Source organism: Arvicola amphibius, chromosome 1, assembly GCF_903992535.2.
Source record: "Arvicola amphibius chromosome 1, mArvAmp1.2, whole genome shotgun sequence".
NCBI lineage: Eukaryota > Metazoa > Chordata > Mammalia > Rodentia > Cricetidae > Arvicola > Arvicola amphibius.
In genome coordinates, this window is record NC_052047.1 from 127,849,275 (window position 1) to 127,876,489 (window position 27,215).

At 46.9% G+C, this 27,215-nt stretch overlaps 1 protein-coding gene across 1 annotated transcript in view; it reads left to right on the forward strand.

Annotated features, from left to right (window-relative positions):
• Positions 1–27,215, forward strand: part of LOC119828097 (katanin interacting protein) — a 169,014-nt gene that overhangs the window by 75,572 nt on the left and 66,227 nt on the right. Inside the window, 2 exon segments of the mRNA XM_038350156.1 lie at positions 15,244–15,508; positions 17,605–17,736. Of these exon segments, the coding sequence (XP_038206084.1) occupies positions 15,244–15,508; positions 17,605–17,736 (397 nt within the window).

Here is a 27,215-nt window from a genome sequence, read left to right on the forward strand (position 1 = left end):
GGCATGCTGGAGGCGTGCTCTGTCAGCCCCCATGTGTTGCCTTGCATGGTGCTGTGGGAGGACTGAATTAGTAGTTGACGCTGATGCAATCAGGAGTTTCCGTGTGATTATCTGTGATTATTATGAATTGGGGGATTTCATTCCTTTAAAAACAAGCAGATAGCCAGGCGGTAGTGGCACACGCCTTTAATCCCAGCACTCAGGAGGCAGAGGCAGGCGGATCTCTGAGTTCGAGGCCAGCCTGGTCTACAAGAGCTAATTCCAGGACAGGGTCTAGAATCTACAGGGAAACCCTGTCTCGAAAACCAAAAAAAAAAAAAAAAAAAAAAAAAAAATCAAGCAGATAGGTTTTTGTTGTTGCTGTTGTTTTGTTCTTTGGATTTTTGAGGCAGGGTTTCTCTGTGTAGCCCTAGCTGTCCTAGAACTCGCCTCGTAGACCAGACTAGCCTCAAATTCACAGAGATTCGCCTGCCTTTGCATTCTGAGTGCTGGGACTAAAGGCATATGCCATCACCCCCCTGACTAATTAAAAAATAAATTCATATAAAAGCACATAGTGTGTCAGGAGGTGACAGGGCTTGTGAAAAGAGCAGAACAAAGTTTCTGTTTAATACCGAGGCAAGGCCTCTGATGAGGCAGTAATGAAATGGGAACCTCAGGGGTGTGAGCGAGTGAGCCTGTGGGGCAGTGTCCTAGGCAGAGGGAGCAGGGAATGCGAAGACCCTGAGGTGAGGAGGGAACAAGGAGGTGGGGAAGGCTCCCAGGAGCAGCTGTGGGTCAGGGTGGTAGGTCTAGGGGACAGTGATAGGGATGGCATTTCCCTTATGTTGCACAAGGAGCCTTCACATGGTTCTGGGCAATTTTACAGCTCCAGCAAACAGAGGACGGCTCTTTCTAGAGAGTTCAAACCCAGTGCCTGAACACATGGTGTGTGCGCTGCCATGGGGGACTCAGTCTTCTTTTAAGGAAGTGGCTTCTTTAGGAATCAACAATGATCCCAAAATGTATAATAATAGGCAGAAAAAAATAAAGTTGAAATTTAAATTTTTATTTATTATTATTTGTGTTGGGGAGCACATGTGTGCTGCTGTGTACACGTGTGGAGGTCAGAGGACAGCTTTCAGGAGTCAGTTCTCTCCTTCAACTGTGGGATCTAAGGACTCAGTCCAAGTGGTCAGGCTTGCATCTGGCTAGTGCCTTTACCAGCCGAGTCATCTCTCCACCCTAAAAGTCTCTTTAGAACCCCACAGTCCCATGAATCACTGTCCAAACTGCATATAGATGCCCTGTCCACTGTATGGGGGGAGGGGTCTGTCTTAATCCCCGGGGAGACACTTCCCAATTTAGTGATCACCAGACACTACATGAAGGCATAATCACTGGGGCAGCTGCTAGAAGACCTTGACAGCTTTTTTTTCCCCCATTGTGCATGTATTAGCTTTATTTCTGTTGCCATGATAAAGTACCCTGACAAGCAGTTTAAGGGAGAAAGAGTTATTTTAGCGTAGAATTTTGGGTTACCGACGGTCATAGCTGGGATGTCAAGGTGGCAGGAACTCGAAGCAGCAAGTCATTATACTCACAGTCAAGAGCAGAGAGCAACGAATGGATTCCTGCATGTTAGTACTCGGCTCTCTCTCCACCTCACACAGCTGAGGATCCCTGCCTAGGGAATGGTGCCACCCACAGTGACTAGTTCTTCCCATTTCAATTAATGCAATCAAGACATAGGCCTGCTTGATTTAGATACTAGATCACTGAGACATTCCCCAGGTGACTGTAGGTTGTGTCATGTTGACAAAACCAGCCGTCACAGTGCGGGTCCCACAGTAAGGTGAAGATTTTACAGCCACAGTTACAGCCTAGTGTCCTTATTACCTCTACATGCTGACATCTAAAGACTATCATTAGCCAGGTCTCCATAGAAGAACCTGCCCCATCACATCAGGAGCTATAGCAGGCCTCTTCAACATGAGACTTACAAAGTGAGGGCTGTTCTGCAGGGGAAGTCTATTGCATGGGGACTTCTGCTGGGAACTCCAGATAACACAGCCTTTGAGCATGTTTTTGGTGGTATGCACGGGTGAACATAGGCCCTGCATATGCTAGACAAGCACCTTCCTGAGCTATATTCCTAGCCCTTTCTTCATTTTTTAAATTTTAAGACAGGGCCTTGACAGGTTGGCTTTGAACTCACTCTTGTAGCCAAGCAGGCCTTTACTTTGCAATTCTCTTGCCTCAGCCTTCTGAGTAGCTAGGCTTGTCTCCCCTATTTTTTATTGCTAATATAGCATAAGTAGGGTTTTGTCATCCATCCTATTTGATAATCTCACATTTTTTTTGGCTCCATAACACAACATGACTGTCTTTCTACACCGGTAACCCACTCAACCAGTGGCTTTGGGGAGTAATGGCTTGGCCACATACTGGCTGTGCATCCGTGGTTTTGACAGATGCTCAGATCAGCTGTGGGAGTGAGAGCAGAAGGTAGTGGTTAGGAGAGGCAGGAGGCAGGGAGAGCAGCAGAAGAGCAAGACCCCCCCCATTTTCAGACGGAGGTGCTGGTGTTGTACATGCCTAGGATGCCAATTCTCCCACCAGCTCCGAGGCCTGCAACTTTCATTTCTGCTGTCTGAACACACAGGGACATCCCAGTGCTCCTGCAGCACTGACAAATATGGGAGTCTCTTAGTGATTCGGGATGCACTGGTAAAATGGACTTTGAGTGTTTACAGCCGAGCTCCTGAGTCTGGAAATGACCCAGGTGGATGGCAGGAATGATGGGGGACTCCCATTGGCTAATAAAGAAACTGCCTGGCACATTTGATTGGCCAGCCCTTAGGTGGGAGGAGTAGACAGAACAGGAAGAAGGAAGTGAGGTAGATGGCTCAGTCAGATGCTATGCCTCTCCTAAGTTAGACAGACCGCCGTGCCTCTCCTCAGAGAGAAGCCAGACGCGATGAAGCTCCAGCCCAAGATGGACGTACGCTAGAATCTACCTGGTAAGGCACCACTTTGTGGTGCTACACAGATTATTCGATACGCTTTAGTCAAGATGTGAGTAAGAGGCTGGAAATAATGGGCCAGGCAGTGTTTAAAAGAATACAATTTGTGTGATGTTATTTTGGGGCATAAGCTAGCCGGAGGCCAAAAGCCGGGCAGCAGGAATGCAGCCTGCAGCTCTTCACTACACAGGACTGCATGAACATGAAAGCCTCTCAGGCTGCGGAGTGCTTCAGGTGGTAGAATGCTTGCTGCACAAGTTTGGAGATTTGAGTTCAGCTCCCCAACGCTGTAAAAAAGCTGTAAAAAGCTGGGTGTGGTGTGTCTGTTTGTAACCCCAGTGCTGAAGACAAGAATCAGCCATGAGGCTTTCTAACCAAGTAAGCTAGCCAAGTCAGCGAGCTGCAGGCTCAGTGAGAGACACTGTCTAAAGAAGTGTGAGAGAGGGTGACTGAGGAACACCACTGTCAATCTCTGACTTCTGCATATATGTGCCTGATTGTGTACACACCTGCAAAGCACACATACACACACCACCCCTTTGGCACACCCATGACATGTCTAAAATAACCCCCAGAAGTTTGAGCTCAGGGTGGATTTGGAAGCGACAGAGCTCGCACTGCATCAGCACTGAGTTGCACACTGGCTGGGGTTGTCATGTCCATTACCACAGTCTGTGAGCTGAGCACTGGAGATGTGAAGGAACGGGACAGAGAGGCCGGTACTGGGTGCTGGGGCCCTGAGACTCTTTTTGGTCTGTGGAGGTGCAGTCATGGGCCAGGAACTGTGCCGGGCTGGTTCTGCTCCAGTGCCACGGGCTTTTGTGGCTGTTATTGATGCTGAGCCTGGGAACCAGGTATGCAGCAGGGCCACCATCAGTGCTGCTTCATTGTGCTTCCCACAGTGATAGAGAGAAATTCCTCTTAACCGGATCTCTCTCTCTGGAGGGTGCACAGCTAAGAATGGCAGAGGGAAATGCCCAAATCTAATGAAGACAGCCAGGCAAGCCTGAATGGGGCTCTTCTCAAACAGCTGTGCTAGAGTCCTGGAAAACATCAGAGCACGAGAGACAACTAAAGACTTGAAATGTTCTAGGTTAAAGGAAAATAAAGACATGCACCACAGTTATGTGCAGTGAGGTCCTGGGCCTGGGTGGTACCACTGAGTTTGGAGAGAAATTGCCAAATTTGAAGAGTTAATAAATTTGAAAATAGACAGCATTATATATGTCACAATATTGGATTGATGTTAAGTTTCCTGAGTTTGAGATATATATATATTTTTTTTTCCTGGTGTTCTCAGAAAACATCCTTTTTCTTATTTGTATGGGTATTTTGCCTGCATGTATGACTGCATCATGAATGCTTTGTGCCTGTGGAGGCTGGAAGAGGGTGTTGGATTCCCTGGAACTGGAGTTGTATAGTTGTGAGCCTGTAAGACACTATGTGGGTGCTTGAAATGGAACCTAGTCCTCTGGAAGAGCAGCCAGTGTTCTTAACCACTGAGCCTTCTCTCTAGTCTTATTCTTATTCTTAGGAGACATGTGCAGAATGTAGAAGACAGAAGAGAAGGTCACAGTGTTACAAACACAACAAAATAAAGGCTATACTTAATGTGGGTGGCAGAATGGTAACAGTTGGTGAATGTAGGCGAAAGATATCTGGGTGCCCATTATACTTGTATGATAAATTGTGGATTTTACATTTTTCAAAACAAGTTTTAAAAAATTAAAAAGATAGGGCTGGGAAGATTGCTTAGTGGACAATGTACTCGCCACACAACCATGAGGACCTGAGTTAGAATTCCCAGAACAAATGTAAAGCCATTTGAGGTTGCCAGTGCACATACTGGAGGTGGAAGCAGACACAGAAGGCCTCAGAAGCCTCTAAGCTAGCCTGGCATACACCATAGTAAACAATTGTCTCAAACAGGGTGTGAGGCAATGACCCAAGGTTGTCCTCTACCTTGCCCTCCATGTTCATACTGTGGCTTCAGTAAGTATTAAAGATGGAACCTCCAGTAGTGAGGGAGATTATGTCTCAGTTCCAATTGGCCCAGGCAGATCGGCAGGCTGTTTTATAAGAGGGCTGTGGAACCTTTTCCCCAAAATATTTGTGTGTGTGTAGGGGTGGGGGCGTTATTCAGGAAGAGTCCAAAAGAGCAGGAGGTGTTAGATGCCCTGGAACTGGAGTTATAAAGGTGACTAAGAGCTGCTGTGTGGATGCTGGGAACTGAACCTCCGTCCTCTGCAGAAGAATAAGTACTCTTAACTGCTGAATCATCCATCTCTCCAGTTCCTGGGATCTGATAACTTAATGAATATACACAAGTAAGTTTTCCAGGGGTGGGGGAAAAAGGAAAACAAGGTAGATCTTGGGAGAGGGTGAGCATAGAGGGTGTGACTATGGTGACTCTCTGTGAGACAGGAATGTTGTACTTGATGAAAGCTCCTTGCTGAGCATAAACACACAATGTAGCCGCTCTTGGCTGGGTGGACTTGCCTGTGTTTGGAGAAGGAAGCTTGGCTTATATAAGGTCAAAGCTGAATTAAACATAGGGGCTGCGGTGCTGATGGTAAAGTGCATGCTTAGCACACACAAGGCCTGGGTTCCATGATAGCCCAGAATAATTCATTGTTGTTTGGCCTTTTGAGACAGGCTGGCATTGAACTTAAGATCTGCTGTCTTGGCCTCCAAGTTCTAGGATAATTGATAAATTTTGTCTTTGCACTTTTGTCACATTCAAAACATAACTCAGCCAGGTGGCGGTGGTGGCGCACGCCTTTAATCCCAGCACTCGGGAGGCAGAGGCAGGCGGATCTCTGTGAGTTCGAGGCCAACCTGGTCTACAGAGCTAGTTCCTGGACAGGCACCAAAGCCACAGAGAAACCCCTTGTCTCAAAAACAAAACAACAACAAAAACAAACAAACAAAACCCTCCAAAAACCATGATTTGGACCAGAAGGGTGAAAAACAAAAATAATGGCAATGAGATAGAGTTGAGTAGGAAAGACCTTATTAGTTAAGACCTGGAAAATAAGTGCTGAAACTCAAGATGAGGAGGGGCCGTTGGCAATGGGCAGGCGGAGCAGCTTCGGCTCCCCGGGCCTTCAGCTGACCCACCTGACCCAGTGTGGCCATCACTGTTGCTGTTTGACTATTAATTAGAAAATCTTTTTTCTAAAAATGCACTTCAAGCTTTCCCTGGTCTGTGTCAGGACAACTCAGCAGTGTCTGAACTAGAGTTCTAGACAATTATGAGCAGCCATGTGGGTGCTGGGAATTGAACCCAAATCCTCTAAAAGAGCAGATAATGCTCTTAACCACTGAGCCACTGCTCCAACCCCAGATATCTTCTATTTTTTGATAATTAATTCATAATTTTCTATGCTCCAAACAAAACATAGCTATGGCCAGATTTGGCCCTTTGTAACATCAACTTCTAACTTCCTTTTTTTAGACTGAAGACTTTGACAGTCTGGTAAAAGAGGAGGACTCTCTCCTTCCCAGTAGCACTAGAATTAGCCTCTGTGCTACCCAGGACCACTAGGGCAGCCAGAGCTGCCCAGCCAGCGCTAAGAATGAAGCACAGACTGGCCTATGACCTTAGTAGGCCCTGAGCCAGTGGGGCAGCAGAAGGAGGCCAGCAGGGTGGGGCTGGTGCCGTGCTGAGCATGAATGATGCATGCCCATGCACAGCAATGCTGAGCCGGCACTAATGCACTAATGGGGCATCAGAAGGGCCACGTGGCCACCCTGCACCCCATGCGGGCTTATGCAAATGAAGCTGCCAGATGGAATGTGGCTCTCTAAAGCAGCTTTTCCAATTTGCCAACAATAAAGAGTGACCTCCCAGTCAATAATAGTATAAATGGTCTGGCTTATGCCTCACATGTATAGCCTATTTAGAATTTCATAAGTATTTTACATTCTTTTCTGTCATTTTATGTAACTGCTAATGCATAAGTGCTTTCTCATTAAGAAGATTCAAACAATCTAGAAGTAAATCTGAAAAAGGCTCTCAGCTTTTACCTGGGCTGAGCTGGATTGAGCTGTGTGTACCCCATTCTGTCATCTCTCTGTTTACTCATTTATTTCTATTTCATGTCGTGTTAGCCTTTACTTCTCCCTTCCCTAAGCATTTTGGTTTATGCAGTTGTCAGGCTCCCTACCCTACTCCTGTTAACCACATCCACAAGTTCACTGTTCGCCCACTCTCAGCGCTTGTCTTCGTCTCTGCTCTGTGGCCGTGAAGAGACATCATGGCTAAGATAACTCTTGTGAAAGAAAGTGTTTAGTTGGACTGGCTTACAGCTTGGAGGGTTGGTACATTCTCATCATGGCAGGGAGCATGGTGGCATGCACGGCACTGGAGCAGTAGCTGAGAGCTATAACCTGGTCCACAGGTTAAGAGTGTGACAGTGGGCCAGGCTTGGGCTTTTGAAAACCCAAGTGTGTCAGGGACACACTTCAGTTACTCCAGCAAGGCCTCACTGTCTAATCCTTCTCAAACAGCATCACCCCTTGGTGACTAAGCTTTCAAGTCTATTAGCCTGTGGAGCCACTCTCATCCAGACCACCACAGCCCTTCTCTACTCTGGAGGTGAAAAGGTTGAGTTAGCCTCTAAGCTTAGTGCTGTCTTCACCCTACATACCTCACTGTGGCGCTGCTGGTGCCATTTGTGTCTAATAAACCGAGGGTTTACAGGGGCTTTCCTTTCTTAATTTTAAAGGTTTTCTAGACATTCTGAGTAAGTAGATTTTATTTTTCTAATTTTGCCTTTCATGTTAATCTCTAATTGACTGCATTTAGGTAGCTTGTTTGATTTTCTGGTTCAGAAGTTACTGAGGTCTGATTTGTGGCCTCCAGTTCATTTTTATGAGTCTTCTTTGATACTTCAAAAGAATAACCATTCTCTTTTTGATGTAAAGTTCTCAATATACTTATTAAATTCAATCATATTATGTGGTGATTTGAATGGGAATGTTCCCCATAGGCTCATGTATTTGAACACTTGGTCCCAATAGGTGGCACTGTCTGGGAAGACTGTTGAAGGAAGTATGTCACTAGAGGGGGACTTTGAGAGTTTACAGACTTGTGTGATTCCTCTTGCTCTGTTTCTGCTTCATGTTAGTGGTCAGGATGTGTGCTCTCAGCTTGCTGTTGCAGCTGCTATGCTGTTGACTGTCATGCCTCCCTGATGTTATGGTGATGGAACCATAACCCAAATAAACCCTTCCTATATAAGTTGTCTTGGTCATGGTGATTTCTCACAGCAACAAAAAATTTACTGCAGATTGTCAGTAGTGTCATTTATCTTGCTAAGTGTTAAAAGTCTGGTCTTCAACTGCCCACATTAGAATACCAAGAGCGTAAATGTGAGCTCCAAGCCTGCTCCCCAAAGCCATGTAAAAAGCTCAGTGTCACTACTGGGGAGGCAAATGCAAGGAGATCTTTGCAGCTCACTGGCCAGCCAGGCCAATCAGTGAGCTCCAGATTCAGTGAGAGACCCTGCTCAGAAAGTAGAGAGTGAAAAGGAAGACCCTCAGAACTGACCCCTGACCTACCCACATGCATGTGCACACAAGTCCACATATCCTCTCCATTCCCCCATCGCATCTCACGTACTAGAGATTCAGAGTAAGAGCTGGATGAGGGTGAAGTACTTGGTTTGTGGTGCTGAGGTGAGACTTAGGGCCTCAAGCACACAAGGCAAGGCAAGCACTCCACTGCTCAGCTGAAACCCCAGCCCAGCCTTTACATCGTGAGTAAGCCTTCCTTGGAATGCTCATCAACCCGTTCCTGCCATCATCAGTCTCAGCTGCTGGTCCGCTTCATCAGGCTGATTTTCACAAATGTGTCCATTTTCTTACATCTCTTTAGCTTTGTAGTATCCGTTAAATTTTTGTCTTTTTGTCTGATGGTATCAAAATGACTCTTCATGGAATGTACCTTTCATCTGTGTGACTACATCAATGTCATTGTCTTTGCCCATTAAAGGCAGATGAGAGAACATGAAAGATGTCTCAGTAGTTAAGAGCATTGCTGTTCTTTTAGAGGACCTGGGCTTGATTCCTAACACCCACATGGCAGCTCACAGCTATCTGGAACTCCAGTTCCAGGGGATCTGACATACATGCAGGTAAGCACCCATATACATAAACATTAAAAAGTGAAGAAAAGCAGAGTAGTTGAGGCTGCTCCGTCTGAATGTTTGCCCTCTGGATCTTGATTTGGACAATACTTTGTAGACCTCTCCACCAGAAGACTTTGGTGGTGCTTTGCTTTTTGTCTTTGGGGCACTATATTCTTATAAAGTCACTTGGCATGATTTCTAGCATACTTAATTAGTCACCCTTTGGTGCTCTTCCTGACTTAATTTATCTTTCTAGAAATGTTAATGATGAAATTAAGAGTTGTAAGATTGCTAGCTGCTTCTCTTTCATGGATGAGTTCCCCATGTGTCTCTGTGGGGATGACAGTCTCCCAGCTTCTAAAATCGGCTTCCACTTCTCCTGTCAAATTCTTTTCTTGGATATTAGTTCTTTCTTAAATTAAATTACTCAAGTTGGTGCCTGTCTTTCAAAGGGCTGAATCACCCAAGCATCTGTCCCTTCTTGATTGTCCTGTTACTTCTTCCTGTACTGTTTGGTATCTCTTGACATCAGGGCGTGAGAGTGGCTACAACGTGCGTGCGATGTGCGTGCAACGTGCGTGCGATGTGCGTGCTCTGTGAGCTGGAGACCTTGACTTTTCCTCCAAATGGCAAACTCCCTGTCGACCTTGGGAAGGTTCTTTTCCGGAGTGTGCTCTGCTGTCCTGCCCTTAAGCCCACAAGTTGGCTTCACATGCCCCCCTAAATCAGCTGTGACTGCCTGCTGCAGGGCTTCCTCTTACCTGATTCTGGCTGACTTAGCTGTATGCATACACAAGTGTGCCCAGAAACCAGACCTCAGCAGCCTTCTGCTGAATTTTGCTGCCCATATTTGCTTTGTGACTCTCTGTGCCTCCAGTTCTCCAGGAACGTGCTCTGTGTGTCTCAGATGTCTGCAACCATTCTTTGGTGGCAGTCTCATTTGGTCTCTAGCCAGCTGTATCCAGCTGTATCCAGCTTCCATCTCTGCATCCTTCAGCCAGCTTCTGCTCTGCACAGGCTCAGGCATGATGCTGAGATGGGTGTTGCTGAGAGGCTTGTCTGGGGCTTTTCATTTGATCAGGTCCAAAAGACTCTTATACCTTCTGTTTCCTGAGCATGAGGTCTTTCTCCTCTGTCACCCATTGGCATGCCTTTAGTGGTGGACTAGCACACGAAACATCAGATACTTCATCAATACATCTAGCTTGGAAAATTAATGAAAATCCATGGATGGCAAAGGACAGCAGAAAAGTAAAAATATTGTGTAATTTTTTTTGCATGTGTATATTATGTATGTGAATGTATGTTTGCATGTTCATATACATGGGGGCTCGTGTGTGAAGGTACGTGTGTATACATGTGTATACATGTGAGTATATATGTATGTTATGCATGTGTATGTTCACATGTGTGGGCTCACGTATATATCTGTGGGGGGTTGTATGTAGATGTGTGTATGCATGTGTATGGGTGTACATGTATATAGGCCTAATGTTGTCAGTAGGCATTTTCCTTGGTCATTCTCCACCTTGCTCAGAGTCTCTCCCAAAGCCCAGAGCTCATTGATTCTGGCTTGTCTAGTCTAGCTAGCTAGCTAGTTTATCCTGGTGATCCCTGTCTCTGCCTCCCAAATACTGGGATTACGGTTGACTACCTTGCCTGCCCAGCTTTTATGCAGATTCTGGTATAGAGCAACAGCTTGGCAGTTACTGATGACATGGATACTATTACTGTCTTGTGAGACCTTGGCATTTGATAGTTACCCAGTTTTACTCTTAGCCCAGCAGAGAGAGGAGGCTTGTGGACAGATACTGGACTCCCGGCCATCAGACTCTGGCTACATTTTAGTAGTGCTTTCTATAGCCATGCCTTCCATCTTCAGCATCCAGTCCCTTACCCCTCACCCCCAACTCTTCATGGGGAGGGCATTCTGTGTGCAGTCATCAGCTCAGTTTCTATGAAGTCTGCACCATGACCTCCATATGGAAGGCTCCTGAACTTAGCATTTGAAACATTGAACACTGAAATTGAATATAATCAAGTTTTAAAGCAAAGTATAGAGTGAGTTTTCCCAGAGAAAATTCTGGGTGACAACTTCAAAGCCCCGTATAGATCCCACAGCAGGGCACCACTTTGAAGTGCCGATAGCTTGGCTTTCAAAGTCACCATCGTAGCCAAGGTCCCGCTCTCACAGATGGAAAGGTTCTGAGCGGTTCTTTCTAGAGGGAATGCTGCTTCTTAGAGCAGCTCCCCTTGCTTCTGTAACAGATGGTTTCAGATCACATGAGCATCCCTGGATTCTAAGGTCACTCACCTCCTGCAAGCAAATGGAGTCCTTTTCTTAGTGAGAGAAAAAAAAAAGTACAGCTAAGTAGAGGCTAGTCTCTCTCTCTCTCTCTCTCTCTCTCTCTCTCTCTCTCTCTCTCTGTGTGTGTGTGTGTGTGTGTGTGTGTTTTATACTTGTAAATACTGTTTGGTCTTCACATTTATATTGATTTATGGAAGAAAAAGAAAGCAGGTTGAAACAGGGATTATTGAAATTCGCTTTCTTTGTCATGAGAAATACTAGTTCATAAACGATCCATCAGCTTAGTAAATGATGAACTGATATTGAGCTGTGGAAACTGCCATTTGTCTTTCTTTCTGCTGGCTCCCCCAGCACACTGTGTGCTCCTGTGAGGGCAGAGGTCTTGACTCCTTGTTTGTACGTGACTGGCCATCAGCACAGCCTCCCAGCAAGCATGGGCACATGCTTAGTGAGACCCTGATTCATAAAACCAAAAGATGAGTTCATGGGTAGAGCACTTACCTGCTAGGTGCAAGGTCCTGACTTCCATCCTAAGTGTTTAAACACACACACACACACACACACACACACACACACACACACACTACTAAGTGGGCCCTAAAGTTAAGGCACAATCAATGTGCTTTGAACAGTTTTTGACCTGGAAGCTAATGGGCTGCAGGGATGGCTTATGGAATGTCTGTCTTTTTTATTGATGGAGAACTACCCTATCATGTACTCTGCTGGTGGGCCATGTTGAATGTAGTAGAATCAGTCTTTCCTCAGGGTTTTCTAGAAGGAGTAAGGACTGATGGCTGTGAGCACATGTTCCACCCCTGCCACTTAATCACTGTGAGGAGTTACACAAGCTGAGGGACTCTGTTCTTTAAGGATCCCCATAAACACAGGGCTGTAGTCACATAAATGTGGAATTGCAGCCCATGAGGTGGCAAAGTAACAGAAGAATCTGGTTCATTGGCCCTGGCTGTATGCATCCCAATGTCTCATGCCTGGAACCGGCTGTGGATGGAGCTTCCATCTGCTTTGGGTATCAGTGGGGACTGTTCTGGGCCCTAGGACTGAGTGGGATTTCAAGGACAATGGCAGGATTCACTCTCCTGGTTGGCTTCCACCTGTTCCTTTTAAAAGTTGGGTTGGTGGTGCCACTTTTAATCCCAGCACTCAGGAGGTAGAGGCAGGCTGATCTCTGAGTTCAAGGCCAGCCTGGGCTACACACACACACACACACACACAAAAAAATCACTGTCTTGGGGGGAAAAAGTAACTGGGCCAAAATAATAGAGGTTCATGAGCAGAGAGGGCTTTTCCTAGGAACTTGAGCTTACTCCATTGAGATTATTGCCAAGTTCAAGTGCTCCCGGGGCTCAGGGGTTTAGTCTGGCCAGGTTATTGTGAAGATCAGATGAGAAGGGCCTGAGTGCTGTACAGAGCTCAGGGCATTATTCTGCTATGAAAGATGAGCTGAAGCTAAGGCCGCCATTCAGCAGCAGGTGCCCAGAAACTCCTGTTTCCCTGGAGAGAAGGAGGAAGTCTGCTGATCTCCGACTGCCCACCACAGCCAGACTTTGATGACTTGAGCCAGGATCTCAGTGTGACTCCCGTGAGGCCTGCCCAGACCATATCAGCATTATCCTTTGGACACCAGTGGTGAATGTGTGCTTGCTCTAACACAGGGCTTCTTGACCTCAACACAGTAGGCACTGTGACCAGATCATCCTTTGAAGTGAACATTGTCCGCTGCCTTCCAACCAGTCCAGCACATCGTTGCTGGCTCCCACCTATTAGCTGTCAGTGTACTCTCTCAACACATGTTGTGAATTAAAAGGCTCTAGTCGTTGCCAAATGTCCTCTTGTTAGGGAGAACTATGCCCAGTTCAGACCATGGCTTTATTATCACATTGCAGTATATCGGGGCATGGTTAGTCAAATGATGGAAGTCAAAGTATGGCTCAGAGGAGTAAATTAACTTGCTAAGGGTCCTGTCATTGATGTCACCTTGTCTAATGTGTGGAAGTGTCTCCTATCTCTGCTAAGTCACCATACAGGCTTCCATGTAATTTACTCATGCAGCAGGTATTTACCAAGCTCCACTGTGCTCTAGACAGTAGTACAGTTGCTAAGTAACCAGCCCTGGTGCTGGTATAGGGTGGGACAGTAGGAGAAGGAACTGGAAGAGACACAAATTTATATTGTGTTTCTGCTGCTGCTGCTGCTGCTGCTGTAACTTCCCATTGCCTTAGCAGCTTACCTAACAGTGCTGGGAGTCAGAGACTCAAACTCACCATCATCAGACTGAGCTCAAGGTGTGAGTAGGCCTATGTGTCTTCTGCAGGTTCCAGGAAGGAATCTGGGTCCTAGAGGCACCTGCTCTGCTTGCCTACATCCTTTCCATTCAGAGCCAGCACACTAGCATCTTCTCTCCTTCCTGACGTCTGCTTCCATTCTTAGGACTTGCTGATGCTGTTCTTCCTGCCTCTCTTTTGATTGCCCCATAATTCCTCCAGGCCTGCCTCGGTGATCTCAGCAAATCCTTAATTTCATCTGAGAAGGTCCTTTGCCAATAGAAGGGCACATGTTCACAGGTCCCAGAGAACATCTTTTGGGGACTTCTGTTAAGTCTACTATTATCCATTCTCTTACCCCACCCCAACAAGATTCACATCTAATTTACCTGTGGAATAGCAGGCATAGGCATTTGGGACAAGAGGAAGAAAGGAACCCTCCAACTCAAGCAATTTCAAAGAGTCCAGGTGTGGGAGTATTTCTCTGTGTCTACCCTCTCAGCCCCTGGTGGAGTCCTCGGGATCTTGCTTCCTCAGCATGTGTTTGTAGATGAGTCTCTCTGGCTCCTTTCCTGTCTGTAGACCCGGCACTCGGGCAGCCTTTTTTTGATTTGGTCTTTTGTGCTCCTGTCCTGTTCTAGCTTAAGTGTTTCTGTCAGCTGGATGTTCTCAGAAACCTCTTTGATTACGTGGATGTCTGTAGGATTCCCTCCATCAGACCTTCCTTTTCCTCCCCAGTCTTCCCTGGATAATCCTGTCTCTGCTAAGGTGGCCCAAGAAATCCACAAACCACAGGGGAGGTCTTGCTGTTGCCTTGGTTTTCTTTCCAGGATATGCTTTCCTGACAGCCAATCTCCAGGTGTTAGCTTCTGCTAGCTGAGTAAAGAAAAGGAGCCCTTGGTTCCCTTCCCCTGGCAGTTTTCCCCTCAGGTCCACCTCCTGCCTCTTGCATTTTTTGCTCAGCAGCTAGAGGAAAGCAGACCTTCAACTTAGCACTTAGCAATCTGTCCAGCTTTTAAATACCCAGGCTCAACACTGACAAGCTTAGCGTCCCCTGGAACCCCAGGACATAGTTGCCTCAGAATTTTTTACATGACAGGATCCCTTTCTTCCAGCCACATGTCCCTTATGTCCTGGGCTCACGCCAGTGGCAGCTCTCACATCCAGGTTTCAATCATCAGTCACTTTGAGTTTTCTCATTTATTTTAAATACACATGCAATAAATTTCAATGATGATAACTAAGACTAAGCTCTGAAAGCGAATCCTAATTTAATGCTCCCTCTTATAAGAGCTGCCTCGGCCATAGTGTCTCTTCACAGCAGCAGAGCAGTGACTAAGACAGCACCGTAAGTGCCGCACCCCCATTTCATTCCCCTCTGTGTTTGCTATCTTCAAAGCAATACCAGCACCCTGGCTGAGATGCTGCTGGACGTTGGGAGGAGTCATTCTTTGGTTCAGAATGTCTATTTTTATACAAGTCCTTACCTTTTGTGTCTCCTGGGCTCTCTACAGGAGCTGAGAAAAGGTCTGGGACTCAGCACAAACCTCCAGATGCAGGAGGATGGCTCCAGTGACGAGTACGACTCTATTGAGGAAGACGTCCTCTCTGAGACAGAGACTGAGGACCTCTTAATGCCAGGCCATACCACCGATGAGTTTCCTCTTCCCAGCCAGGACACAGTGCAGAAGGATGTCCCCAAGGACCAGGAGCTGGAAGGCCGGCCTCCCCAGGGCACAGATACCCTTGTGGTGATGGAGTTTAATCCAGCTTCTAAAAGTGAGCTCTTCTCATGAGCTTTTTTTGGCCTCTTGTGTCTCTGTATTTAGTCCTAGGACTCAGTGTTCTACAGTGCTTGGAAACTCAGCTCAAGTGAATTCTGGACCAGAGGGAAACAGCTGGGCCCTGTGTACTAAGAGGGAAAGGCACCAAAGGCTTCCCAAGACCCCAGGCCTTCCCATGGGAACCATCTTTAGTGTATTGTGGGAAATTTAGTGGCATCTGCATCCTGACTGGTTAATGCAAAGGGGACTAGTATTGCCTTATATAACTGTAAAGGGCAGAGCTGGAGGAGGGCCCATTGCCCTCCCCTCCCCTCCCTACTACCCTCTACCCCCGCTTTCCCTTTGCCCTCTCTCCTCCCTCCTATTGCTTCCCCATTTTGTCAGATTTCCCTTGAGTTAGTTCCATTCTGAGGCAATTTTCTGGCATTCGGAGGCATAACTGCCTTCATAGGAGACATGGGTCTTGTTGGATGACTAGAAAGTCAGCGTCTCTTGGCCAAAAGCCCTAGGTTTAGCTCTCAAAAATCACAGTAGCAAGTCTACCACAGGTTGCTGCCACTCAGAATTAGTCTCTTTGGGACTGATGAGCTGGGCTAACCGTTAGGACTAAGGGGTGTGATTGCCTCCTACCTGTTCACATGCGGGGAAGGTATGGCTAGGGAGAACCTGAGGGATCAAGGAAGCGAGGCAGCAGAAACAGCTGCTGTCCACTTGTGGAAGTTTTTCAGGAAACAACCTTGGAAAGTGGCAGGAACACTATTGGAGCAGGGGCTTGAGCGGTGGGACCCCTGCTTGAAGGTGACCTCTGACAGTTACAGCAAGATGCTGGTGGGGGTGGGGGTGGGCCCAGGTGGGCTGCTGTAGCTGGAGTAGTCGGGCAGCCTTCCCAGCAGAGGTTGTGCTGGCCTGGTGCTAAGCCTTGCCTTCCTGGGGCAGGGAACAGCAGACCCAGGGACTCCAAGAGGGTTGGGACTTGGTGTGCAGAAGCAAAGAGTCAATGTGGCCGGAGCCTACCAAGTGAGCAGAGAGTGTTAGTGAACACCTCATGCTTGATAGTCTCCTCCTGGGTTTGCTAGTTTCCCAGGCCAGGAGGTCCCTGAATACAGAGACCAAACACTGTGTCTGCCTTTGGGGTCTTTAGGTGTTTTCTCCTCTGCCCTTGATCCTCCTCCCCACACTTGTCCTATGCATGACTTTCATGTCCTTCAAAGATTTGACATGCTAGTTATACACCTTCCCATATACACCGAGATACAGAAATGCATTCAGGACTGGGCCTGGGGCTCAGAGTATAACACTTGCCTACCATGCCTAACACCCTAGTTCTGGATTCTATCCCTAGCACCACATACACACAAGTTCCTAAAAACTATATACCATCTGGCGTCAGAAGTCACCTCTGCACCACTAGTGTGAGGGCTCTTGAGGGTAGGTTTGGCAGCAGTCTGAACCTCCAGCCAGGACAGACTTCAGCGTCCAAGCCTTCATTGAGCCTTTGCATGTGCCCTTCCCACATCTGGTGACCTGGGTAATGCATTCATCACCCACAAGAATCCCTCTTCATCATCACCATGCATACCTTTGCCAGCCTTGTCCTCCGACTCTGCTTCGTGACTTCTGTCTGCATCCTGTTTTCTCATCTGTTCAGCTGTCCTTCTCTTCAGCTAGACTATGAGTCCCCGAGGACTCTGAATGCATTTTACTATGCCTCTTCATCTCCAAGATGCCCTTGCTGGCACCATTGCTTGCACCAATTAAAGCCAGTGCCTCATTGGCTTGCCAACCACCCTAACTTTCTGAGTAAGTGCCTTACCACAGTTGCCATCCCTGTGTGTGCACACGCTGTTAGTAAGGACCTCTCCTGACTGGAAATGTTAGACACTGAGCCCTGCGTCTTGTTCAAAGCGTCTCATTTATTTATCAATGCTGTCTATAGATTCCCCTAATCCTCTACTAGCAAGGTTCCTGGTATAGAAGAGGTCAATAAATATTTGTTGGGTGAATAAGTGAGCAAATTATAAACAAGTGTCTGAGAGGAATGCCCTGTTCTCCTGTGCTCAGTGGCTGACAGAATCCATTGCTTCCCCACAGGCAATAAAATGGAGAGGGTCTTATCTGCTAAGCGGAAGGACAATGCTGAAGTCTTCATCCCCAGCAAACCAGAGTTGATCCTGAATCCGCAGCCCCCCACTGTGTTTACAGACCAGGAGAGGGCCTGCTCCAGTAAGAGTTGGGGGCCCTGAGTGAATTGTGGAGGTGAGGGGTGGGAACTCCTAGTGGGCACCATGATGAAGGTCTTGCTTCTTCCTTACCCTCCTTGGAGGGCTGACCTGACCTTGAGCCACTTGCTACAGCTTTTTTCTAGTGCTCATTAAAGTGTTATTATTATTAATATTTGAAATTACTTTTCCAATGCTAGGTGTGGAACATATATTTCATTTCCTTGTCCTGTGACAAAGTATCCAGACAAAAGCAACTTAGGGGACAGGGGGCTGATTTTAGCTCACAGCACTAGGTCATGGTCCCATTGTGGCAGGGACGTCAAGGCAGGAATCTGAAGCAGCTGGTCACATCATCATCAAGAGCAGAGAACAAATGCATGAATGCTCACACTCAGCTTGCTCTCTCCTCTTTTATACAGTCTAGAACCCAAACTCAGGGAAGGGTGCCACCTGCTTCTTGGCTGGGTCTTCCCACATCAATTAACATAATCAATCACTCACAAACACTCCCAGCCTGGCCTAGACAAGATCAGCATTACCACAGACATGCCCAGCCTGGCCTAGACAAGATCATCACCACAGACATGCCCAGCCTGGCCTAGACAAGATCATCACCACAGACACACCCAGCCTAGACGGTCCTTCATTGAGGAAAACTGTCAGGGTGACAGTTAAAACAAAGTGTCATAGAACAGTAAACCTCATACTTACCACAGTTTACAGCTCAGCCCTGACAGATGTTTATTGCTACTCATAGTTAATATTAACACCTTGAAAAGGTAAACCTTATCTGAACTAAGTCATCGTGCACACTGGATTTGTCTGGGGCTCCCTGGACAAAGTGCCACTCACAGTTGCTTAGACAAGGCCTGGTGTTGACAGGGACATCCTCCACAGGTGCAGGAAGCTTGCTCCAGGCTCCCTCCTATCTTCTGTAGCTCTGTGGGTTGTGGCAGGATGACCCATGCTCATCGCTGTCTCCTGTATATGTATTTCTGTGTCCACACTCAGCAGTTCTTTTTTTTTTTTTTTTTTTTTTTTTTTCCAAGACAGGGTTTCTCTGCAGCTTTTTTTAGAACCTGTCCTGGAGCTAGCTCTTGTAGACCAGGCTGGTCTGGAACTCACAGAGATCCGCCTGCCTCTGCCTCCCAAGTGCTGGGATTAAAGGCATGCGCCACCACCGCCCGGCACACACTCAGCAGTTCTGTAGACACCAGTCACACTGCTTCCACCCCACCCTGTGGCCACAGTTTAGCTGCATCATTTGGGAGACCCTTTTTCCTAAGGAAGGCATATCTGTGTACACTGGGACTAGTATTCAGTGGGTGGGTCTGTGTGTCTGTGTGTTGTTGGCAACTAAACCCAGAGCATTGCACATTATAGGCAAGTGCCACTGAGCCACCCCACCAGATCATCAGCGTCTTAGGAGATACGATTCAAGATCCAGTTCAGCTGTCACTGTGACAGAGCCTAATTAACTCATTCATAATATTCTTTTCTCCCAGGTTTAGCCGTAGAGGAGATGGAGGCAAGGGAAAAGGGAAACAATATCAAGAAGCGAGAAGGAGCCCAAAGATGGGTGATGGGTGTTGAGGTGAACACATTCCTGGCTCCATGACAAAGGAACACACAAACACACAGGAATCCACATATTACCAAGTCATCTGTAGGAGATCTGATTACCTCCTTTCTGGGAATTGTTCCATAGGTGCTGTTTGAGATGGAGTCCTCACTTTGAACAGTTTATTGGTATTAAAGGTGGTTACCATGAATGGTTATTATTTTGTCACAAGCTATTCAGGGCCTGGCTCCTCCAGCAGCCAAATATCTCAGGTTTGATAGTTGAGGTCAAAGTGGAAAGCTGGCCTTGTTCCCATAGTGTCCTAGTTACAATTGGATCACAGTGGTCAAAGCTGTCTTCAGAAGCCAGCAGACTGATTACCAGGCCAGCCACAGATGGCTCTGTCGACAGTACCATGACAGATACAGCATCTCTCAGTAAACCCAAAGGAGTCTCTCCAGGATGGGGAATCCTGGTCTCTGGGCTGAGCCCAGATGAAGCCCTTGGCTTTGTTAGGGTTATAGGTTAGAGGGAAAGTGTATCTCAAACCACAGACGCAGGCAGAGTGAGCTGGTGTGTTCATACCATAAGGGTACAAGGAGTCAAAGACATCCTAAGAGGATATTGAAGCCAGCACCCCATTCTCCCACAGAATTGAGGGTGGCCTGCTCATGCACATTACCTTGCATTTGGTTGTGGTTTGGGTGCATAAAAAGACTTCTTGGTCTTCCTTGCAAATGAGCCCTTCATTGTCACAGCTGCCTCTTGGCACTGGCCTCACAGTTTCTGCTGTCAGTCATGGAGCTACTCTGTTTCTTTTGACCGTGTTTATGACCTGTATCTTTATTTCATTCTTTTCTTTTCAAAATTCCTACATCTCTATATTAAGGTTTATTTTTTTGTAAGCAGGATGCAATTGGTTTTTATTTTTATCCTCCAACAATCTGTGTGTTTTAATGGGAGTACTTAGCCCATTTACATTTAATGTAATTGCTGATACATTTGAGTTTAAACCTGCAATCTTATTATCTGTTTTTTATTTGCTTTGCCTGTTTCATGTCCCTTTTTCTTCCCTCTCTTGCCTTCTTTTGAACCAATTGCCTTGTATTACTCATCTTTACCCTCCCTATTAAATTGTTAGTTATACATTCTTTTATTCTTTTACTCATTACTAGAGATTGCAATGTGCATTCTTGACTTATTAGCAACTACTTTAAATTAGCACATTTACCACTTCTAATTCGGCAGAAAGACCTCTAACTCTAAATGTTTGTTCCCCTCCCATTTTAAATGCTGTCACTGTTTGTTTTAACTTCCATTAGACATTGTTATTATTATTTTGTTGTTGTTGTTTTATACAGTCAGTAGTGATTTTGAGGCATCTACACTATTGACCTTTCCACACCCCTCACTCCTGGCTGTTTCCAGGTCACTCCCACCCTCAGATTGTCATTCCCTTGAGTCCGTCACATGCTTGGCTTCTAGCTTGTGGTAGCTCTTCTCAGCATCATGGACACCTTGAGGAGGAAGCCTCTCAGGTGTGTTCACCTTCTGTCTGCCTGCACCTGGCCCTGTACTATTTATCTCGCAGTCCCTTCCCTCCCCATAGGGACATGCCTTCAAATAGATTCCTTTTTACAAAGCAACTTCTGTAATATTCAGACCAAGTTTTCTAGTGTTGCTTCAGTGAAAGTGTTAAATTAGACTGCCGTTCTAGAATGGTAACCCATTGCCTGCATGCTCTAAAACTTTGTTTCTCCTCTTATCCCTGTTTCTTTGGCCAAGCCTATACCACTGACCTTATGTTGATTAAACATGCATTTAACATGCAACACCGTCCTCTTAAATCAGCGTCACGTCCCTGACTCTCCCCAAAGAGGCCTCGTGTCTTCTAGAAGGGGAGTGAAAATTTGTCTCTGGTGCAGAAAGTTTGCTGTCCCTGTTTTCAGGGTTAGGGAAGTGATCTATGAGAAACACTTTTCCCAGAGAAGCCACCAGCTGCAGAAATACAGTAACAGCATCAGCGTTACTGACTGATCAGTGTGAGCTGAGTTAGAGGATGCTGACAGCCCGGTAGTTAGGGTTTCTGTCCAGACACCTGTGGCACAAGTACTGCATGTCAAAGTCCAGAGTCCCATAACATTCCAGTCAGTCCTCATCAACAGCGAGTGGTAAAAACTGATAGTAGCTGGGTGTGCTGGTGCACACCTGCAATCCTGGTACCTGAGAGGTAGAGGCAAGAGGATCAGGCGTTCAAGGTCAGACCCAGATACACAGTGAGCTGGAGACTAGCCTAGGCTAAGTGTTATTTTGTCTGTTCAAGGAAAAAAATCAGACAGCCTAAGTACCAAAGGAAATGAATTGATGGCTCACTTAGACATGAAAAGTCCACGTATTTCTTGGGGTCTTAGGCTTATGAGGTCCAAGTGCTCACGCTGTTATCAGAAAACTATTTCTTCTGAACTTAGGTGTGTTTTCCTCAGATCAATTAGTTCTCAAACTTGAACTTGCCTTAGAATGGTTGAGCCCAGCCACCTACTCTCTGACTCAGTGGATCTAAACAGCTAAGTATTTGTTCCCAAGAGTTCTCAGGTGCCTCTGAGATTGTTGGTTAGGAAACTCACCATGAGAACCACTTCTGACACAGGTGGCTAGAGATGGCCCAGGGGCTCCAGGCTCCCTTTTTCTCTGCTCTGCAAGCTGGCAGGTGGAGGGGTGTGGAGTGCTCCTTTCCTAAAAATCACAGTGTGGGTTCAAAAGCCCCACGTTTCCTGGCCCAGGCTGTGGCCTGTGTGGGTAGGGAAAAATGTATCAGGTCTATTCAGTCTGAGAAGATTGTGGAAGATGTGCTCCCCGAATGACATTATGGGCACTGTGAAGGTCCCTGTGTACGGAGCAACTACATGTTCCTTCCCTATCAGAGCCAGCCACACAGGCCGTTGTATGGAAGCAGCTGTGGCTCTGGCACCGTGATGACAGGGACAACTTGAGGGAAGTAGGATTGAATTTGGATCACTATTTCAGAAGGTTTATTCCCTGGTTGCTCGAATTGCATTTCCTGGTCTGTTCTAAGGCAGAACATCATAGCTGCTGGAGTGTGCCAGGGAACAACTTCATGGTAGACAGGAAGCAGAAGTAAAAGGAATGCAGGAAGAAGCCAGTGCAAAGTCTAGGCCCCAGGGATGTGTCTCTAGAGATCTACTCTATACAGCTAGGTCCTATCCCTTATCTTTCACCAACTCCCAATAATGCGATCATATTTCCATTAAGAGATAATCCGTTCATTGAGTTATAACTCTAAAGGTCTAGACATGTTGGGCAACACCTCATTGACTCATAGAGGTGTGTTTCACTAGTCTCCCAGGCAGTTCTTTGGCTAATCAAGTTGACAATTAATATTAATTATCACATGCTAACCCAAGAAAATGCGTGTCACTGGATCTGTCTGATCAACTGCATGTGACCAGCTGCCTCTGGTATTTTGATTCTTAGAGCAGTGTATTAGTGAGGGTTCTCTAGAGCAAGCAGTTCTCAAACTGTGGGTCACAATGTCTTTGGAGGTCAAATGACCCTTGCACAAGGGTTTGCATATCAGCTATCCTGCAGAAATCCGATATTTACATTGCAGTTCTAGAAACTGGAAGTCAGGACCAAGGTGAAGGAAGTAGGTCTCTGGGGACATGTCCAGACGGGAACCTTGCCATGGCCCTTTCCTCCCTCCCTGCTCCTCATCTGCCATGAAGTAGACAGCCTCCTCCTCCCTATCCTCTGCCTTGGTGCTCTGCCTTCTGTGGGCCTGGAATCAGCAGGGCCGAGGGCTTTTTATAAGGTATCCGTTTGGTCATGACAGTGAGGGAGCTGACCAGTACAGCATCTCTCTGCAGCTCTTTAAAAGAAATAGTGGAAATCCCACAGCATATGACCCACGCAGGCTTCACTGTGGGCTGCTGGTTTATGATCAACAATGAATGCTTACTGATCTCACATTTCATCATTGCCGCTGCAGTGGGTCCTGGGTGACCCTCTAAGACTCTGGAGTGTAGTCGGTCAGAGGCAGTTTTGCTGTGGATCTGAATTAGAGCCTGTTAAGGCACAGCTTGTAGAGAGGTGGCTCACCTTCTGGTAGATTCTTTGTGATGTGTTGAATTCATGGCTAATCTTCTGGATGACATACCTTTTGTTTTTAGCTAAGAGAGGAAAGCCAAGTACCAGGGAAATGAAGGGAGTGGGGTTACTGGAAGAGGGATGGTTCTCCATCCAAAAAGAGCAGTTTGGGATAAATTAAAGTGTGCAATTTGGCTTTTGCTAGTGGCTCAGATTTACGGAGTGAATAAATCTACTATTCCCTGGATCCAGTATAAGAATAAATTCACCATCATGTGACATTCAGGCCAGTGTTGGTACAAGTGAGAGATGAGGGCATCAAAAAGAGTTAAAAGGTGGTGGCAGTGGGAGGAAGCCCACGGAAAGGTGGTGCCCGTCGGCAGTGTGACTTGGAGGACGCTGTATTCTGGAAGGCAGCAGCAGCACAGCACTGCTGGTGGAACTGCAGAGCCAACCTCTTCCTAGAAGATGGTGACAATTTGATGTCAGCTTCCCAGCATAATGTTGCTAGAGGAGCACAAATAGCCCCCTTAACCGAGCTGTGGAAGAGCATGCCAAAGCTGTCACTCAGACAAAACTGGCCCCTTTACCAGAAGAGTCGAGCACTGTGCTGGGTGGTCGAGGCCACCGTGCCCCTTGTCCTGGAGGCCATGCTGTGGTCTTCCTAGCTATCTCTGGGCCACTATTGCAGTGCAGCCCCAGACCTCTGAGCTCGTGTCTACAGGCTGGCAGTCAGAAACCAAGGGTCACCATGTAACTCTTTGGGCACTAATTTTTGAGTGTTGTAAGCAGTGAATGGATAAAGAAAGTGTGGAATATATACACATTAGAGTACTACTCGCAGTAAAAAAACAATGACATCTTGAACTTTGCATGCAAATGGATGGAAATAGAAAACACTATTCTGAGTGAGGTAACCCAGACCCAAAAAGATGAGTTTGGTATGTACTCACTCATAAGTGGATTCTAGACATAAATAAAGGTCAGTGAGCCTATAATTCCTGATCCTAGAGAAGCTAAATAAGAAGGTGAATCTAAAGGAAAACATATAGTTATCCTCCTGGATATTGGAAGTAGACTAGTTTGCTAGGCAAAAATTGGGACCTTGGGGGTGGGGGTGGGGTGGCGGTAAGGGGTGATGGGGAGAGGTGGAGAGAAAAGTGAGGAGGGGAGGATGGGAAGAACCTGAGGGAATGGGGTGGTTGGGATGGAGGAAGGGTGGATAGGGGATCAGGGGAGAAGATATCTTAATTAAGGGAGCCATTTTAGGTTTAGCAAGAGACTTCACTCTAGAGGGGTTCCCAGGTATCTATGGAGATCTCCCCAGCTAGTTCCTTGGGCAGCTGAGGAGAGGGAGCCTGAAATGGCCCTTTCCTATAGCCATACTTATGAATATCTTACATATCACCATAGAAGCTTCATCTGGCGATGGATGGAGATAGAGACAGAGACCCACATTGGAGCGCAGGACTGAGCTCCCAAGGCCCAAATGAGGAGCTGAAGGAGGGAGAACATGAGCAAGGAAGTCAGAACCGCAAGGAGTGCGCCCACCCACTGAGACAGTGGGGCTGGTCTAATGGGAGCTCACCAAGGCCAGCTCAACTGGGACTGAAAAAGCATGGGATCAAACCGGACTCTCTGAGCGAAGAAGGGAATGTAGTTAAGGACTGTGAGTTTTGGAGTTCGGTGTCCTGGCCAGCCTCCTGTCAAGGGGAGATTTCGGATGCTCACTGAGCTCTGTCCATGGTCCTAACTGCTTGGGCACAAGACCACTTAGAGGGGCTGCAGCAGGTGTGGGCTTTTCAGCTGCACTTTACTGGTTAGAGATTGAATGCCTTTCACAAACAGAGATTTACAGGGTTGGGGACTGAGTTTCCCCATCCATTCATTTGACAGAAGTTAGAGTGCTAGATGCAGACATGCAGCAGTAAACAAGACAGGGATGGCCTCCAAGAGTAGCTGAGATCCATGTGGTCCCTCAGGGACCCAGCTGCAAACTCCCCAGCCTTCTACCGACCATTTTCAACCTTGCTGCCCCATTGCAGCCTTCTGATCATTCTTCAGCATGCCAAGCCCTCCCTCCCTTAGGGCCCTAGCACCCACCTCTCCTTGGTCTGCGGCAGCCTCCTGTGTTGACAGTCATGGCTTTGTTGCTTCCAGCCTCCCCTTAGTTGTCCTCTTCCTGGACTTCATCTTGAGTGGATATGTCCACTGCCGTCCTGTCTAGCCTTTCCTCTGCCTACTCCATGTCTGTCCCAGCTCTAGGACTGTAAGGTCATTTAAGGCTGGGGATGGCTGTCACACCTACTGCCATTGTCTTGCACCCAGAGCAGTGTCCACCTCAACTCGGGAAGCCTAAAGTATGGTATGAGTCAGGAGCCTGCTGTTCTGTACCTCTCATCAGGCTGGGAGCCCCCTCCTGATCCTGCTGCCCTGGAATCAGAGTGAGTTTGTGGGTTCGGATCTCCAGCAGAGAAGTCCAATACCACTACCTTCAGCTTCTTCCTTCCTTGTCTCCTGCCTCATGACTATTTTAGGAACACAGTCTTTTTGCCTCAAGAGTGGTTCTCACTACCCTTTTACCCACCTGGACTCCCACAATGTTAAGGATTCCACATTCCAGCCTTTAAAAAAAAAAGAAAACAAAAAACAACAACAAAAGATGATAAAGGATTTATCTCCATGAGACGCACAGTTCCATGTGGGGAATGCTGGCTGGCATTCAGAAGCACACCTATCCCAGGCACATGACCTTGTCAGGCAGCCTTACTGCCCAGTGCCTGCCTCAGTTTCCAGACATTTGCAGTCACTCTGACTTTGGCTGACTGAGAGGGGGCATTATCTACCTTGGCTTAGATTCCAGAAGAGCCAGCAGCTCTCTCAAGCTAGTACCTAGTTGTGTTATCCAGAGTCTTCTTTCTATGGCAGATACCTGAAAGGAACAGTTGAGAAGCAGAGAGACTTTTTGTCCATAGCTTCAAATGTTTCCATTCCTGGTCATTTGGCTTTGTTGCATGGCTCCTTTTTAAGGTGGGACATCATGGCTGAAAGGGTGTAGTGGAGTAGAGCTGCTGACCTCATGGTGACTAGGAACCAGGCACAGTGGCATATTCATGTAATCCTCTGGGAGGCTAAGGAATGTGATGAGCTCTGGGCCAGCTGGGGTTGTATACTGAGACCTTGTCTCAGCAAACAAACAAATCAAGATAGGGCTCAAAAATGAGGTATGCCTTTCAAAGGCTCTCCCTAGTGACCTACTTCTCCACCTTCCTCAACGGCACTTCCCAAGAGTCTATTCACATTTTTCATAGATGCCTGGGAAGATGGCTCAGCAGGTAAAGAAGCCTGCTAAATCTGACAACTTGAATTCAATCTCCAGAACCCATATGGTGGAAGGAGAGAACCAAGTTGTCCTCTGATCTCTACAGTGTACCTGCACACACACACACACACACACACACATGCATACTCACACACATAAATCATTCAATCAATATGTAAATAAGTAAAATAAAGAAAAATGTAAAATGAAATTTGTTAGAATATGTTATGTATTAATGGTCTGACCTCTGGGAATGCCCTCACAAACATCAGAGGTGTGCACCACCCTTCTGGGAGCTTCTCAGTGCAGTCCCATCCACAGTCAAGGTCAATAGCACACTGGCTACCCTGGAAACCAGCCCGGGGGAGCTGCATATTTGGGGACCTGGGGATACAGGGCTACTGAGGAAGGCAGAGGTCACTGTACTCACCATGCAGTAACTGAGCATTATCTAGCTGATCTAGGGTGTGATGCATAATAGTCACCTTGGGGT